Source organism: Dipodomys ordii, unplaced genomic scaffold (genome assembly GCF_000151885.1).
Source record: "Dipodomys ordii isolate 6190 unplaced genomic scaffold, Dord_2.0 Scaffold71, whole genome shotgun sequence".
Taxonomy (NCBI): domain Eukaryota; kingdom Metazoa; phylum Chordata; class Mammalia; order Rodentia; family Heteromyidae; genus Dipodomys; species Dipodomys ordii.
This window is the reverse complement of record NW_012267287.1, coordinates 1,288,615-1,306,871: the sequence shown is the minus strand read 5'-3', so window position 1 is coordinate 1,306,871 and position 18,257 is coordinate 1,288,615. Positions and strand designations below refer to the sequence as shown.

The 18,257-nt window shown below is 47.8% G+C and overlaps 1 protein-coding gene across 4 annotated transcripts in view; it reads left to right on the top strand.

Annotated features, from left to right (window-relative positions):
- Poln (polymerase (DNA directed) nu) overlaps positions 1 to 18,257 on the top strand; it is a 107,493-nt gene that overhangs the window by 68,155 nt on the left and 21,081 nt on the right. For all 4 annotated transcript variants that reach the window (XM_013023930.1, XM_013023931.1, XM_013023929.1 and 1 more), the window contains 3 exons: positions 925 to 982; positions 3,376 to 3,453; positions 4,517 to 4,631. In XM_013023930.1, the coding sequence (XP_012879384.1) occupies positions 925 to 982; positions 3,376 to 3,453; positions 4,517 to 4,631 (251 nt within the window). The remainder of the gene's footprint in view (positions 1 to 924; positions 983 to 3,375; positions 3,454 to 4,516; positions 4,632 to 18,257) is intronic.

The window sequence follows — 18,257 nt, the reverse complement described above, 5'->3', positions numbered from 1 at the left end:
AGAAGTGGCGCTGTAGCTCAAGTGGTAGAGCGCTCGCCTTGAGCTGAAGAGCTGAGGGACAGCGCCCAGGCCCAGAGTTCAAGCCCCACAACCGACCAAAAAAATAAATAAATAAAATAATCAGGGAAAAAAAAAACAGGACTGGAGACATGACTCAAGTGATAGAGAGCCAGCCGAGCAAGGAAACGTAGTAAACACGAGCACTGCATTCAAATTGCCACTGGCAACCCTTTCAGGTTTCTGATGGACCTCAACAAGTGTCGCCCGTCAGACCCCAGCAACTGTACGGTAGCAGAATTCATGAGATGGAATCAGGGAGCACCAAGGATTTCACTAGGAGAAACAGTGGGCATCACTATCCACTGTACTATTGAGGGTCAGAAAGCTGACTTGAGTGGTGGGGAGAGGCTGTGATCTATTGCTGGTTACCCCAAGTTGCAAAGTGCACAGATACCTAATAAGTGTCCCAAGGGCTTGTGGGAGATGCCGTCATAGGAGGCCACAGCTCTGCCACCACCAACCACAGTCAGTGTGAGACAGGCACCATGTACCAGGGGAGTTGGGGGAGACAAGGGCCAGAGAACAGAATTCTGACAGAAAGTCTACTTTTAAATTAAAATACAATATTAACATTTCATAGAAATTTACTTTATGTATGTTACCAACTTCAAGTTAACTAAGCTTATGATCCAGGCTGCTGTGGAGTTACTTTCTGAATTACCGTAAGGATCACATGGGCTACCTGTACTTAGTGGTGTTCCCCTATTAGACAGTTGTACTACTGTTGCTATGCTCAGGTATGCTACAGTGCATTACTGGTTTTGTTCATGTTAAACACAATATTATACATTTTCAATATCCTTAAATGGTCTAGTTATAAAGCAGACATTTCAACTAATGCTATTATCTTCTTATTATTAACAGAACATCCAAGGTATCTCTAAGCACCCAATTCAGATTACCAAACCTCAAAAATTTAAAGGTAAGGGGCTGGGAAGGTGGCTTAGTGCACTTGCCTTGCATGCCTGAGGCCCTGGGTTTGATTCCTCAGCACCACATAAACAAAAAGAAAAAAGCTGGAAGTGGGGCTGAGGCTCAAGTGGTAGAGTGCTAGCCTTGAGCTGAAGAGCTGAGGGACAGCACCCAGGCCCAGAGTTCAGGCCCCACGACCGGCCCCCCCCAGAAAAAATTAAAGGTAACATGTTCCTTTCTACCTTGTTAAAATCAGGAGTAACATTTTTCTATAATCTAGAAGTGTTTCAAATTGCTTTTCTATAAAACTTAACAACTTCACTTTCCTGAAATTCTCTATATTTACATGACTAGGATTTAAATATACATTGAAAAAATAAAAAGTAGTTGAAGGATATGGCACCTCCCATTTAGCAGTTCCCATCGTTTAAATACATGGTAATTACACCAGGAAAGCGGCTTCCCTCCTACCATCTGCCCCCCACCAGCTTCTTGAGAAAGAAAAAACAAACATATAATAGCACTGGCTTTTATTAACGCCTGAACATTTCTGGAAATGTCTATGAAAGTATGCTCACATTCTTCTCCAGTATTAGCCTTTTCCTGGTTAATTGGAGATGGAGTCCTGAGGACTGTTTTGAGCTATTCTGTTGTAATGCTGATGGTCACATTTCTTAAGAAGAAAGGCTTAAGTATGGCAAATGAGTGCGGTGTTACCCATTCCCAGTGACATTCTGTGCCCAGGCCCCGCTGCCCTGGGTTGTGGTGCTGGCTGAGGAGCACCACAGCACTTCAAAGCCCCAAGCCATCCTCTCCAGACACACACTGCGGTGCTCAGACGGGCTGGCGAAGTGAACCTGCCCGTGTACTCTGACCCTTTGCAGGGTCACAGTGGGACCATCAGAGCTGCACGGCCCCCTGCACATCTTCCTAGCCAGAGCCTCCGTCTCAAGGCTCTTACCACAGAGCAGTCACTGACAATATCTATCTTTCCCTCCCTTCATCAGTATTCTAGAAGAACTGAGGTGTTATGAAGACACTGGGGGTTGAAGTGAATGTTTTGTGCTTGCTAAGTCCTCTGTTGAGCCATACCTCCAGCCTTTTTGCTCCCATTGTTCTTGGATAGGATCTCATTTTTTGCCTATGGCAGTCAGAACCAATATCCTTCTATGTGTCCTGTATATGTAAGATGGTATGTGTACACCACCATTTCAAGTCCTTTTCTGTTAGGATAGGGTCTTGGAAATTTTTTTTGCCTAGGCTGGCTGGGAACCTGCATCCTTCCAATCTCAGCTGGATGACAGTACCGAGCATTGCGCCCAGTTTATGGATTGAGATGAGGCTGACTTTGAGCCACTATTCTCTGCCTGCTAAGTAAGCCAGGATTATAGCTTGGGCCACTAGCACCTACACAGAACAGAGAAAATAATAATAAATACCTGCACTTTCTAGGTAGGTGCTTTCCCTCTTCAGCCACTCTGCCAGTCCTTTTAATCTTTATTGTTTTTCTTGTCTTTCTTCTTTTTTTTTATTTTTGTCGGTCATGGGGCTTGAACTCTGGGCTGGGCGCTGTCCCTCAGCTCTTCAACTCAAGGCTAGCACTCTACCACTTGAGCCACAGCACCACTTCCAGTTTTCTGGTAGTTTATTGGAGATAAGAGTCTCACAGAGTTTCCTGCCCAGGCTGCCTTTGAACTATGATCCTCAGATCTCAGCCTCTTGAGTAGCTAGGATTACAGGTGTAAGCTGCTGGCGCCTGGCTCATTTTTTCCCCCTAGGGCTTAAATTCAGGGCCTAGGTGCTATCCCTGAGCTTCTTTTGCTCAAGGCTAGTGTTCTGTTGCTTGAGCCAGTGCTCCACTTCCAGCTTTTGGGGGGTAGTTTATTGGAGATAAGAATCTCATGGACTTTCTTGCCTGGGTTGGCTTTGAACCATGATCCTCAGATCTCAGCCTCCTGAGTAGCTAGGATTTCCACTATGAGCCATCAGCACCCAGCTCCTTTGTTATTTTTCAAATAGCATCTTGCATGTATGCCTAGGCCAGCCTGGACCACAAGCTGCCTGCTCATGCTTCCTACAGAGCTAGAATGACAAGTGTGTGCCACCTAATCCCACTATTGATTGAGATGGGGTCTCACATTTCTGCTTGGGCTGGCCTCAAACTGGGATCTTCTCAATCTCCACCTCCCAAGTAGCTAGGATTATGGCAAGACCCACTGATGCCCAGCTCAGGACAGAAAATTTTAATAATTGGAAATCTCATTAGTGTTCAGAAGTAATATTATTTTAATTAATACACTTAATACAAGTAGCCACAAAACTGATGTTAAATAATTCAACTTTAAGTAATGGCTGAGGGTCAGCTCACGACCACTCACCACATGCTCTTGAATGACCATGCAGGTGAAGAAGGCCAGACCCTCACCATCTCCCCACGGGCCCTGTTTGTCTCCTCCCAGGGCCACACCTTCCTGACAGCAGGTACGTGCAAGCAAAGGTAAGAGCGTCACGTGCCACTGCTGCCTGATCCCTGCATCGCTGAGCAGCCACGTGCTAACCAACTGAATAATTCAAATCACTTACAGGGCCTGTTTATTTAAAAAATAATCCCTAAAGGAAATACTGATATGTGGGGCTGGGAAGGTGGCTCAGTGGTAGAGCGCTTGTCTTGCATGCATGAAGCCCTGGGTTTGATTCCTCAGCACCACATAAGCAAAAATAAAAACCCGGAAGTGGTGCCGCGGCTCAAGTGGTAGAGCGCTAGCCTTGAGCTGAAGAGCTGAGGGACAGCGCCCAGGCCCAGAGTTCAGGCCCCACGACCAGACCCAAAAAAAAAAAAAAAAAGGAAATATTGATATGTAACAGTGATCCCTTATGATCATTAAGTAATAGCAATTCCTTGGTTTCCAGCCTCTTCTATCTTGCCGCATTTAGGTCCCAGATACCCCTGCACAGCCCTCTGCTGCCTCTGTTCCCTCTGCTCATTCAAAGCAGTTGCCTAGCCCAGGGGCCACTCCTGCACCTGACACTCTGTAGTCCTCCCTCTTCCCAGCCATCTGAGCCCCTTTTGTTTCCATGTGCCTCTGCTCAGGGTCCCTTTCTTCATCTGTCAGCATCTCTTGGCACGTGCAGAGATGTAACCGCAGCCTCCTGTACACACCTCTCACTTCCAAACCAAACTGCTTTACCTGGCATTCTTGTCCATTTCATTCCTCACCTCTGACTCCAAATCATGTATTCAAAGCTCCATGGAGGGAGGGAATTCTGTCTGTGTCATTTGCTCCTGGGACATAGAAGTCTCTTTCTACAATTGTGGTGCATGGAGTGAGTGAATGGGCCAAGGAATGGACACTCCCTGCTGGCTGCACTGGGGCCTCACAGGAGGCAGAGCAGAGCTTCGGATTTGCCACACACACAGACTAGCCTGGCAGCTGGAGGGGGATGTTGATCTGACCCAGAGAGAGGCAGTGTGAGGGGGCAGGGATGGGGAAAGCTGAGGGCATCGTTGGTGGACTGGGAATTAACACAGAGCTCTGTCTCACAGACTTTTCACAGATCGAATTGCGCATTCTTGCACATTTATCTGGGGATCCAGAACTTCTGAAGCTATTCCAGGAATCTGAAAGAGATGATGTATTTTCTACCCTGACTGCACAGTGGTAAGATAACAAGCCACAGTACAATCAGATATACAAGAATGCTGACATGATTTAAACGTCTGAAGTTAGTCCAAGACTATTTTTACAAGGAAGAAATTAAGTTTTTCTCTAGTGGTTAATCACATTGAAAAATGTAGATAGAAGCCAAGAGCTTCCTAATTATGAAAGAATGGATGGCTCTTCCCCACTAAGTGGGCATGTGATGGGAATATTGGAAGAACAGCGAGAGCGAGTCACAGAGGGAGAAGAGAGTGCCCTGTGCTGGGGATGAGAGCCACAGCCCTCTGGGAGGAGGGCAGACGTCCACTACATCCCCTCCAGCGTCAGAGGGTCTGCAGGTGGCTAGCCATTTCTGAGAGAACTCAGAGGCAGGCAGCCTCGGATTTGTCTAGGCAGCACAGCTGGGGGATTTTCTTCCGAGTGGGAGACATGCCGCCTGCTGGATAGGCAGGTGGAGAGGGCAGGACTGCGCTCTTACACCACCCTCTGATCTAGGATTCTGCTGTCCCCTTTCCAAGCAGTCACACACACTGCCCCAGCTGTGGAGAAACTGGTAAGGCTCTGCTCTGAGAAGGAGAACTGGACTGTCAGTGGCAGCTGAGGGGTGTGTCACTGCCTGCACAGTCCGGATTTTGCTGCAAGACAGGGCCAGATGGGCCACTACTGGAAGGTGCCTGTGTCTGCTGCCATTGCAGTTCCCTTCTGGAAAGCCTGCAGTTGCCAGCTTCCCCTTACCTTGTGCATTTCCCCTCAGGTGGCTCCCCTGTGACTCTCCTCCTTTCCCCACCCCCTCCATTTCCTGCTCACCCTCAGGAGTCACTACACACATTACTTCCAGGAATACTGTCCCTTGCCCTCACGTGGCCCTAACTTGCTCAACATACACTTGTCTCTGTTGCTGTTACTGCCTGGAGGCATGTGAGGACACCAAGGGTAGGACTTTATCCCTTGTCCAGACCAGCAATTGGCCACTCTCCGTCCCACTTTGGTCCTCCTTGGCTGGTGCCAGTACACCAATGCCCACCTTATTCACTCTTCTCTGGGTTCAGGAAGGTCTTTCCCTAAAATCGTCCAACTCTGTTCTGCAAGCAAGACCACTGAAATCTTCTGTAACACCCAACCTCACCTTTCCCAGCCCAGCTGCTCCCTGCCACTAACTCACTCACCCGACGCCAGCTCTGCTCCTTGCCTATGTCCTCCCCACTGCATCCCAGCTCTGCTCCATGTCCAGTGCCCTCCCCACTGCATCCCAGCCCTGCTCCATGTCCAGTGCCCTCCCCACTGCATCCCAGCTCTGCTCCATGTCCAATGCCCTCCCCACTGCACCCCAGCTCTGCTCCATGTCCATTGCCCTCCCCACTGCATTCCAGCTCTGCTCCATGTCCAGTGCCCTCCCCACTGCATCCCAGCCCTGCTCCATGTCCAGTGCCCTGCCCACTGCATCCCAGCCCTGCTCCATGTCCATTGCCCTCCCCACTGCATCCCAGCTCTGCTCCATGTCCATTGCCCTGCCCACTGCATCCCAGCTCTGCTCCATGTCCATTGCCCTCCCCACTGCATCCCAGCTCTGCTCCATGTCCAGTGCACTCCCCACTGCACCCCAGCTCTGCTCCATGTCCAATTCACTCCCCACTGCATCCCAGCTCTGCTCCCCATCCAGTGCATTCCCCACTGCATCCCAGCTCTGCTCCATGTCCAGTGCACTCCCCACTGCATCCCAGCTCTGCTCCCCATCCAGTGCATTCCCCACTGCATCCCAGCTCTGCTCCATGTCCAGTGCCCTCCCCACTGCATCCCAGCTCTGCTCCATGTCCAGTGCACTCCCCACTGCATCCCAGCCCTGCTCCATGTCCAGTGCACTCCCCACTGCATCCCAGCTCTGCTCCATGTCCAGTGCCCTCCCCACTGCATCCCAGCTCTGCTCCCCATCCAGTGCCCTCCCCACTGCATCCCAGCTCTGCTCCATGTCCAGTGCCCTCCCCACTGCATCCCAGCTCTGCTCCCTATCCAGTGCACTCCCCACTGCATCCCAGCTCTGCTCCCCATCCAGTGCACTCCCCACTGCATCCCAGCTCTGCTCCCCATCCAGTGCCCTCCCCACTGCATCCCAGCTCTGCTACATGTCCAGTGCCCTCCCCACTGCATCCCAGCCCTGCTCCATGTCCAGTCCACTCCCCACTGCATCCCAGCCCTGCTCTATGTCCAGTGCACTCCCCACTGCATCCCAGCTCTGCTCCATGTCCAGTGTCCTCCCCACTGCATCCCAGCTCTGCTCCCTGTCCATTGCCCTCCCCACTGCATCCCAGCCCTGCTCCATGTCCAGTGCCCTCCCCACTGCATCCCAGCCCTGCTCCATGTCCAGTGCCCTCCCCACTGCACCCCAGCCCTGCTCCATGTCCAGTGCACTCCCCACTGCATCCCAGCTCTGCTCCATGCCAGTGTCCTCCCCACTGCATCCCAGCCCTGCTCCATGTCCAGTGCCCTCCCCACTGCATCCCAGCCCTGCTCCATGTCCAGTGCCCTCCCCACTGCATCCCAGCTCTGCTCCATGTCCAATGCCCTCCCCACTGCACCCCAGCTCTGCTCCATGTCCAATGCCCTCCCCACTGCACCCCAGCTCTGCTCCATGTCCAGTGCACTCCCCACCGCACCCCAGCTCTGCTCCATGTCCAATTCACTCCCCACTGCACCCCAGCTCTGCTTCCATCCCGGGAAGTCACCCCTGCAGCCTGGCTCTGCCCCATCTAGGGCCTGCCAAGCCTGGAGGCTCACAAGTAAATGAGTGAATAGTGTTGAGTCCAGAGTTTCCTGTGCCTTTGGGGAAAAAAAAGCACACCACTCAGACTTTTTATTTGTATAATAAAATCCAGGAGCTTATAGCGTGTGTGTGTGTGTGTGTGTGTGTGTGTGCGCGCGCGCACGCGCGCGTGATCAAGCATGGGCATGTGCACATGTTGGTATTAGAACTTGAACTCAAGCCGGGCATCGGTAGTTCACACCTGTAATCCTAGCTACCCAGGAGGCTGAGATCTGAGGATCACGGTTCAAAGCCAGCCCAGGCAGGAAAGTCTGTGAGACTCTTATAATAAACAATAATAAACAACTCAAAAACTGGAAGTGGTGCTGTGGCTCAAGCGGTAGAGCACTCGCCTTGAGCTGAAGAGCTGAGGGACAGCGCCCAAGCCCAGAGTTCAAGAACCACTACTGACAAAAAACAAAAACAAAAAAACAAAATAACTTGAACTCAGGGCCCTATGTCTCACTTGGTTATTTTGTTCAAGGCTGGTGCTCCACCAGTTGAGTCACACCTCCTGTTCTGGCTTTCTGGTGGTTAACTGGAGATAAGAGTCTCCTAGACTTTCTACATGATTTGCTTTTGAACCAAGATTCTTAGATCTCAGCCCCTGAGTAGTTAGGGTTGTAGGCATGGGACACCAGTGAGGTGGTACATTTGTCTACCTAGACAAACAGAGAACACTACTAAGACAGTGCCTATGTGGCCAGGTAGAAATCAGCACACAGAACTTCCTCTCTCAGAAAGCTGACGTAAGAGAAGATGAGGTGAGGATGGAATGCCTGTGGTGATGTTCTAAAACATGCACCGTCTGTGTGAGAAAAGGGAGAGGTAGGAAGGGGCACTGTGGCTCAAGTGATGGTCTTGGGCAAAAAAGTTCAGGGACAATGCCCAGGCCCTGAGTTCAAGCCCCATGACTGACAAGACTAAATAAATAAAAATAAACGTAAAAAAAGAAAAAGTTAGAAAAACCATTGAAAATTTATACAACATTTTATAAAAATTTATAAAAAATTTTATAAAAATGTAACTTTTTTCAAGCCCCAAGACCAATAAAAAATGTAACTTTTTACACTGGTATATAAATATAGATATAAGTCCTAATAAATATGGTTGAGATTAACAATAGAGCTTTTTAGTGACTGGAGATACTAATCTCTACTTTGTGATACAAAGATAATGCACAATAACCAGGAAAATTAATTAGGGCTGTTGATGGTGGCTCATGCCTATAATCTTAGCTACTCAGGAGGCTGAGATCTGAGGATCACAGTTCAAAGCCAGCCTGGGCAGGAAAGTCTATGAAACTCTTATTTCCCCATTAACCATCAGAAAACCAGAAGTGGTGCTGTGGCTCAAGTGGTAGAGTGCTAGCCTTGAGCTGAAGAGCTCAGGGCCAGTGCCCAGGCCCAGAGTTGAAGCCCCATAACCAACAAAGAAAGAGAAGAATAGCAATAGGATCACTAATATTAAAATATTAAGCCACAGTTGCTGAAATATAAAACAGATCAATAGAAAAAATGAAGTTCACAAATAGACCCATATATGTATACATTTACCATATGTAGTATATGTAAATGAGATAAGAAAGTAAGTGGAAACTGTCAAATAGTGATTTAAATAGTCACCTGACAGAGCTATGATCCATACTAGAAAGAGACTGTCAGTGATACCCTTCCTGTTGAATAGCCAAGGCTTGTAAGTGTTGATATGGGGGAAGAATTCAGACACATCAATTTTAGCACTAGTCCCTGGGCAAAATTACAGAAGCCTTTCAACAAAACTCTGAGCAAGTCACTCAAAGGCTTGCAAGACTTCCAAGGGAAAATACAAAGCAATAGTAAAGAGAAGCCATACCAGTTACAACCAAGCCCCATGCCATTCTCTGGAGCCAGGAAACCGGGATGGGTTTATATGGTCCATGGGCCACATTCTTCCCCACGCCTGGAGGCTGAGGGAGCATGTTGATCATCTCTTTTAGGTGCCATTTAAAAATAATGAACTCAGAAGCCGGGCGCTGGTGGCTCACGCCTGTAATCCTAGCTACTCAGGAGGCTGAGATCTGAGGATCGAGGTTCAAAGCCAGCCCAGGCAAGAGAGACCATGAGACTCCTATCTCCAATAAACCACCAGAAAACCGGAAGTGGCGCTGTAGCTCAAGTGGTAGAGCGCTCGCCTTGAGCTGAAGAGCTGAGGGACAGCGCCCAAGCCCAGAGTTCAAGCCCCACGACCGACCAAAAAAAAGAATGAACTCTGTCTCTTTACAGCTGGAGTCTGGAATCTCATTGGTATTGATGTTTGAACTCAGGGCCTCACGCTTGCTAGGCTAGGCTGGTACTCTACCACTTTAGGTTTCACCCTTTATCCCAGCTTTTTGTTGGTTATCTTGGGAATAGAATCTCAGATGTTTCTACTCAGGCTGGCTACAAACTGTGATCCTCTAGATCCAGCCTCCCAAGTAGCTCTGCTTACAGGTGTGAGCCACTACACCTGACTCCAAGCACACTTTTTTTTTTTTGGGTCCGGTCGTGGGGCCTGAACTCGGCCTGGGCGCTGTCCCTCAGCTCTTCAGCTCAAGGCTAAGCGCTCTACCACTTGAGCCACAGCGCCACTTCTGACTTTTTTTCTTTTTGCTTATGTGGTGCTGAGGAATCGAACCCAGGGCTTCTGGCATGCAAGGCAAGCGCTCTACCACTGAGCCACCTTCCCAGCCCCCCGAGCACACTTTTTAAGTAAGGCAGTCTGCTGCCTGCCCACACCTACAGATTGGTTTGCAGCTGTGGAGACAGCCAGCGTGGCCCTCTGGCTGGACTCAAGAGTCAAGCAGACAGCCCTGATCCATGAAAAATGGACATAATCTAGCCATCAGTCACTTCCTCTCATAGCCACAGATGCAACTGTCACTGGTCACATGATCTGACAGGCCTGGGTGAGCGCGTGAAACTCAGCTACAAGAACCGGGCAGAGGCAGTGTCAACCAGGAGCTCAGGGTTTGCTCAGCGCTCCAGGGCGGGGTTGGCAAAGGGAGGGTAAATGAAGAGCTCAAGAGTAGTTCTGGGCTGGGAATGTGGCTCAGTGGTAGAGTGCTTGCCTAGCATGCATGAAACCCTGGGTTCAATTCCTCAGTACCACATACACTGAGCCAGAAGCGGTGCTGTGGTTCAAGTGGCAGAGTGCTAGCCTTCAGCAAAAGAAGCTCGGGAGGGGGGATGGGTGGCGCTGGGAAGGTGGCTCAGTGGTAGAGCGCTTGCCTTGCATGCCTGAGGCCCTGGGTTCGATTCCTCAGCACCACATAAGCAAAAAGAAAAAAAGCCAGAAGTGGTGCTGTGGCTCAAGTGGTAGAGCGCTTAGCCTTGAGCTGAAGAACTGAGGGACAGCGCCCAGGCCCAGAGTTCAGGTCCCACGACCGGACCAAAAAAAAAAAAGAATCTCAGGGATAGCACCCAGGCCCTGAGTTCAAGTCCCAGGACTGGCAAAAAAAAAAAAAAGAGTGGGTCTTTCCTGCTTTCCACACCCATTGCCAGTGGGTGAATGCTGCGGCCACTTTGCTCCCAGCATGTAGCCATGGGAACCTCTTCAGTTAGTAGCAATGTTCCTTTGACTGAACCCATTTGGGGAGGGTGGGGAGAGAGAGAGAGAGACTACAAGATTTCCGGGGCTCACTTAAGGTGTTTCTTGCCCGGGTCCTAGCAGCCATTCTTCCAAGCAGCCATGTTCCCTTCATTAAAAAGCAGTACTAGAAATCTTGGTCTGGGTCTGGGGGCTTGGTGCTGCTGAGGAGTCTGTTTCTAAACCCTCTCAGCTGATGAGAAGAGATGCATGCTGTGTGCTAACCTGTGTGTTCCTACATACTCCTGTGTGTAACCATCTGTGTCTACCCAGAACATAACTAGAGGTTACTAGACTCTCTTGGTGATAGATTCAACAGAAGCCCGAGCCGAGTGTGCAGGAGGTACAGGCTGGGCTTTGATGGGCCTCCGCTTCCAAGCAGAGCAGCCAATGCTGACAGATGCTGCTGCTCTCCCAACAAAGGGAGAGTGGGAACTCAGGGAGGTGCTGGCAGGGATGATGGAGGGCATCACCTTGCCGAAAGGGCTTTAGGATCTTCAGGCACACTCGTGAGGGAGAGGCCGAAGCAAGAGCAGGCCAGAGAAGCCCAGCTCCAAGGGCAGTCAGCACATTCGGATGAGAGCCGAAAAGAACACAACCCGAAGGTTGAGGCCGCAAAGGGGAAGGCACAGGTACCAAGTCTTTTCACTCACTCATCACCAGACATCCCAAGCCTAGTGCAGCCATTGGCTTCTCTAGGTTTTACTTCACTACAAAGTCGTGTTAGTGTCGTCAGGTCTAACCCTCCGCCCCAGGGGTCACCACGGCTCAGACCGTCGTCCTCCTGTTTTATGTTACTCTACCTGCCACCAATCCAGACTTACTAAGACCTTTCTTTTTTCTTTTTTTCTTTTTTTTTTTTTGAGGTCCGGTTGTGGGGCCTGAACTCTGGGCCTGGGTGCTGTCCCTCAGCTCTTCAGCTCAAGGCTAGCGCTCTACCACTGAGCCACCTTTCCAACCCCCTTACTAAGACCTTTCTATGGCCTGTTTTCACTTTATGATACAGGAAAATGTTTGCAAAAATAGTTACAGTGAGTTTGTAGTATTCTACTGAATGGACGCTGATAATTTAAATAATTTTCCGAATACTCCTGTAGTGAGTGAATACCCTCTAACCAAATCAGATCGTTCCCCTAGGATAAGTTCATGGAAGAGAAGCAGAAATGATGGCACGCATCCGCAATCCCAGCTACTGGGAAGTGGGGGCAAGGGGAGGGCGAGGTGTAAGGCAGGAGGGTCGTGAGTTCAAGACCGTAGCCCAAAACCAAAACATCAATGGAGCACACCTTTGAGAGCCTATGTCTAGAATCTAAGATATATAGAAGAGGAATTTTTCAGTTTAAGACTGTATGCAGAGCTGGGAATGTGGCCTAGTGGCACCGTGCTCGCCTAGCATGCATGAAGCCCTGGGTTCGATTCCTCAGTACCACATACACAGAAAGAGCTGGAAGCGGTGCTGTGGCTCAAGTGGCAGAGCTCTAGCCTTGGGCAAAAAAAGCTTAGGGACAGTGCCCAGGCCTTAGGTTAAGCCCCAGGACTGGCAAAAAAAAAATTGTAAGGATGATGCATGCTCCCATAATACCTTCCAGAAAGATTTGTAATCATTTGATATTTACATCAGAAATATATCAGAATATATCAGAATATTTAGTAGAACCAGAGCTGCACTCATGCTGACAGCACACATTTCAATATTTGCCAACTTGAAAAATGACACAATCTTTTTTTTTTTCCTGTCAGTCACAGGGCTTGAACTCTGGGAGGGTCTGGGCGCTGTCCTTCAGCTCTGCAGCTCAAGGGAAGCGCTCTACCACTTGAGCCACAGCGCCACTTCCGGTTTTCTAGTCATTTATTGGGGATAAGAGTCTCATGGAACTTTCCTGCCCGGATGGCTTTGAACCATGATCCTCAGATTTCAGCCTCCTGAGTAGCTAGGATTACGGGCGTGAGCCACCAGCACCCGGCACAATATCTTCTTAATGTACACATTTATATTTGCTTAATTATTAATGGGAGCCAAAGTGTGTGTGTGTGTGTGAGAGAGAGAGAGAGAGAGAGGGAGAGGGAGGGAGAGGAGGGAGAGAGAGGGAGGAAGAGGGAGAGGGAGAGAGAGAGCTGGTCTCAGGACTTGAACTCAGGGTCTGGATGCTCTCCCTGAGCTTTTTGTTTAAGGCTAGCACTCTACCACTTGAGCCACAGCTCTACTTCCCACTTTTTGGTGGTTAATTAAAGAGAAGAGTCTCATGAACTTTCCTGCTAGGCTGGCTTCCAACCTCCATCCTCAGCCTCTTGTGTACCTAGGATTACAGGTGTGAGCCACCAGCACCCAGCTTGGGAGCCAAACTTTTTTTTTTCATTGCTCACTTCCTTTTGTTCTATGAATCACTTGTTTGTATAATTTGCATTTTTGTTGTCGGTCATGGGGCTTGAACTCAGAGCGTGGATACTGTCCCTGAGCTCTTCAGCTCAAGGCAAACACCCTACCACTTGAGCCACAACACCACTTACGGTTTTCTGGTGGTTAATTGGAGATAAGAAAGTCTCACAGACTTTCCTGCCCAGGCTGGCTTTGAACTGTGATCCTCAGATCTCAGCCTCCTGAGTAGCTAGGATTATGGGCTAGCTAATTGTCATTTTTATCGGAATATTTTTTCTTATTATTTTTCAGTAGCTTCTTCTTTACTTAACTCTTTGCTATCTATGATACAAATAGTTTGCTAGTTTCTTACTCACTTATGTTAATGTTTTTCTCCTTCCTAGGCCTTGCCCATTCTAGACAAGTGCTCTACCACTTAGCTGCATCCCTCGCCCCTTTATTTTGGCCACACCTGAGTTTGAACCCAGGGTTTGTTCTTGTGCTTGCTGTCACTTGAGTCTCACACACCCAGCCCTTTTTGTTATTTTTTTTTTTTAATTGGTTGTAGGGCTTGAACTCTGGGCCTGGGCGCTGCTCCTGCACACTTCAGCTCAAGGCTTGTGCTCTACCACTTTAGCCACAGCGCCACTTCCAGTTTTCTAGTGGTTTATTGGAGATGAGATAAGAGTCTTATGGACTTTCCCCGCCCTGGCTGGCTTTGAACCACAATGCTCAGATCTCAGCCTCCTGAGTCTGCTAGGATGACACACGTGAGCCGCCGGCAGCCGGCAGTCCGATGCATCTTGATCAGTGTCACCCCTTCCATCGTTTTCTCCCTCTCTCCCCATCCCATCCCATCTCAAGTCATATAGATCAACTTTTGTGCATTGGATATGATGACTGCATTTGCTCACACTTCCTCCCTCCATTGTGTGCCCCCCCCGTTCCCTCCCCCCCACAGAGCATGTTTCTACTTCCTGGAATAGTTCATTTCCACTTCCTTAAATAGTTCATTAGTTGTTCAAAGGAGTTACACCTTCTCTAAGTACACCATCCTTTAGTTCCCTTGTGTGTACGTGCATATCACCCGTATGTGCTATCGTGTATGTTTGTATTTTAGATCTAATGTCCACATATGAGAGAAAGTAGGTGCCATTAGTCCCTCTGAGCCTGGCTTACCTCAATTAACATGAATTGTTCTAGGTCCCTCCGTTTCCCTACAAATGACATAATGTTATTCTCTTTGAGAGATGAGTAAAATTCTGTTGTATGGAAGTGTATGTGCCACACTTCTTGTCTGTTCATCTGTTGTAAGGCATCTGGGCTGCTGCCATAACTTCGCTCTCAAGAGTAGTGCAGCAATGAACATGGATGTGCAAGTTTCTTTGCCATGTCCTGACTTACAAAGTTCCAGGTGGATGATGAAGAATGGGATGGCTCAGTAATAGGAAGTTCTATGTTTAGTTCTTTGAGGAATCTCCAAGCCACCTTCCAGAGTGCTTATACTAGTTTACATTCTCACCAACGGTGCAATAGGGTTCCTTTTCCCCACACCCCCCAGCATTTGTTGTTGTTCATATTCTTACTGGGATGAGCTGGAATCTCAATGTAGTTTTAATTTTGTGTTTCCATTATGGCCAGGGATGTTGAGCATTTCTTTAAGTGTTTATTGGCTGTACTGCCTTCTTTTTTTTGAGAAGTCTCTATTTAGCTTCTTTGATCATTTATTAAGCTTCTTGTATGTTCCAGATATTGGGCCCTTGTTGGATATATAGCTGGTAAAAAAAAAAAACATTCTGTAGGCTGCATTTTTAGCTTAGTAACTATATCCTTAGTTGTATAGAAACTTTGTGGTTTGATATAATTCCATTTGTTGATTCTCTCTCCGATTTGATGAGCTCTTGGACCGCTAGTCAAAAAGTTCCTTCCTATGCCAATATGTTCTAATATTTCTCCTACTCCTTCCTGTAGTAGTTTCAATGTTTCAAACCTGACATTATCAGAAACTTTTTGCCTTGAATCAAAATTCTTTCCATCTTCCCCTCCCTAAGAGATTACAGGCAAGAGTCACCATCATCTGCCTTGTTTTTTCTTTTTCATATTGTGACAAGATCTTGCTAACTTGCTTAAGTTTGTCTCAAACTTCACATGCAGCCCAGGCGGAAACAAACATGGATGCTCAAATTGTCTATTACTTCTTATTTTAATTTTGGTTTCTTATATTTGTTATGGTTTGGATATTGTGTTAAAAGAAGAAAAACTTATTCCCTGGCTGGTAGATGCAATCACTGAGAGGAGACTGAGTCAGGAGGGTTTTAACTAATCAGTGGTTAATCCCCTGATGGAGCCGTGTGCAAGACACTTGAACTCAGGGCCAGAGCACTGTCCCTGAGCCTTTTTGCTCAAGGCTAGCGGTCTACTACTGTGAACCACAGCTCCACTTCCAGCTTTTTGGTGGTTCATTGGAGATAAGAATCTCATGGATGTCATTACTTTGGCCATGTAATTCTAACCCCTCTGTACGGTATTTTCACAATTAAAAAAAAAAATTGGAAGGGAAAAAAGTTGCAGCCAGAAAAAAAAGGATTTCATGGATGGGAAGGTGGCTCAGTGGTAGAGCACTTGCCCCTCAAGCATGGGGCTCTGGGTTCGATTCCTCAGCACCACATAAGCAGAAAAAGCTGGAAGTGGTGCTGTGGCTCAAGTGGTAGAGTGCTAGCCATGAACTGAAGAGCTGAGGGACAGCGCCCAGGCAGACTTTCCTTCCTGAGCTGGCTTTGAGCTGCAATCCTCAGATCTCAGTCCCCCTGAGTAGTTCTGATTACAGGCGTTAGCCACCAGCACCCAGCTCTGGATCTATAATCTGGTGGTATTATAAGATGTGATGGAAGCCATCACAGATGAGGCCCAGCTGAAGGGAGCTGGTCACTGGAGGGGTGTCCTTGCAGCTATCCTACGCCCCTTTCTTCCTTAAAAATGTGCTGTGAAGGTAGCAAATGGTGGGGGGCGGGAGCTCATAGCACATAAGTAAGGTAATGAGCACATTTTTTAACAGTGTTACCCCCTCCCTCATTTTCTTTTGAATTCCCCTCCCAAGTTACAAAGTTCATTTCCACACAGGGTCTAGTGAGTGTCACTGTTGCATGAGTTCATCCTTTGCCCTGCTGTTTCTGTGGCCCCCATTTCCCTTCTGTGGATTAGACTTTTGAAAAATGGAATGCTTCATGAGTTTGGGTGTCATCCTTTTGCGGGGGCCCTGCCAATCTCCTCTGTTTTGTTCCAGTTTTAGTGTATGTACTGCCGAAGTGAGCACTCCTGTCCGTCTGTCTCTGCGTCTGTCTGTGTGAGGCTGACCTTTTCTGTACCACGTGCTTTCTGCTATGATGTTCAGCCTTGCCATAGGCTTGGAGGCAGTGGGGCCAAGTGCCTGCAGATGGAAACTTCCAGATCCATGATCCAAAGCAAATTCTCTCCCCTTGAACTGTTTCTCCCAGGCATTTGTCACAAAGGCAAAAAAATTAAAAATTTAAAAGACTGGCTAATATAATATTTTTGCTGAATGTACACATTACACCTAAATTTCTGAATTTGTGGGCATAAAGTTGCTTATATAGTTCTCTTTTTAATCATGTTAATGACTGTAAGATCTGTAATGATATTCTCTTTTTATTCTGGTAATGATCATTTGGGCCTTCTCTTCGTCAGCCTTGCAAGGCCTTTATAGATTTTGTTAATCTTTCCTTCCTTAAGTTGCTTGCTATGTTAGGCATTCTTTCACAGCATTGAGAAGACCTAACACATCGTGCTTACTCTATTATCTATTAGTTGAGTTAAAGACTCTGATCATGCTGGGTGCCAGAGACTCTGCCTGGGGCTTGAATTAAAGCCCAGGATACACTCTCTCTCTCTCTCTTTTTCTCTCTCTCCTATCAAGCTAGGCAACAATGACTTACACTTGTAATCCTAGCTACTCAGCTACTAAGAACTGAGGATAGAGGTTCAAAGCCAGCCCAGGCAGGAAAGTCTGTGAGACTCTTATATCCCCAGTTAATCAACAACAACAACAAAAAAAACTGTAAGGGGAACTGTGCATCAAATACTAGAGCACTTGTCTTGAGCTAAAAAGCTCAGGGACAGCACCTAGATCTGAGTTCAAGCCCAAGTACTTGCACACACACACACACACACACACACACACACACACACACAATTCATTTCTACTCCCTTCTCCCTCCTCCCCATGGAGCTGTAGCATACCTGTATTAGACTTCTCATCATAGTACATGTGTCTCTTTTTTTTTTTTTTGGGGGGGGGGTCCAGTCGTGGGGCCTAAACTCTGGGCCTGGCACTGTCCCTCAGCTCTTCAGCTCAAGGCTAGCACTCTAGCGCTTGAGCCACAGCACCACTTCCGGCTTTTTTTCTTTTTGCTTATGTGGTGCTGGGGAATGGAACACGGGGCCTCATGCATGCAAGGCAAGCGCTCTACCACTGAGCCACCTTCCCAGCCCCCAGTACATGTGTCTCTTATACAGTGTTTTCTGTTTATTGTCTCTGCATGTCTCAGCATGGATATTTTGTCTAATTTCCAGTCCTTTGTCTGTCTTCCATATATTAACCTTCTGCAGACATGGCTAATAAACCATAAAGTTAAATTTTATTTAAGAAAATTTCCATGTTCTTAGTTTTTTATGTTTTTCAGTTCTGCACGCTTCCATGTGTCTTTTTTTTAGTTTTTTTTAATTTAATTTTATTTTATTTGTGAACACACTGTACAGAGGAGTTACAATTACATGGGCAGGATAATGCGTACATTTCTTACCAAGCATTGCAGCCTCCTCCTTTGTTTACCCTTCACATCCCTTCCCA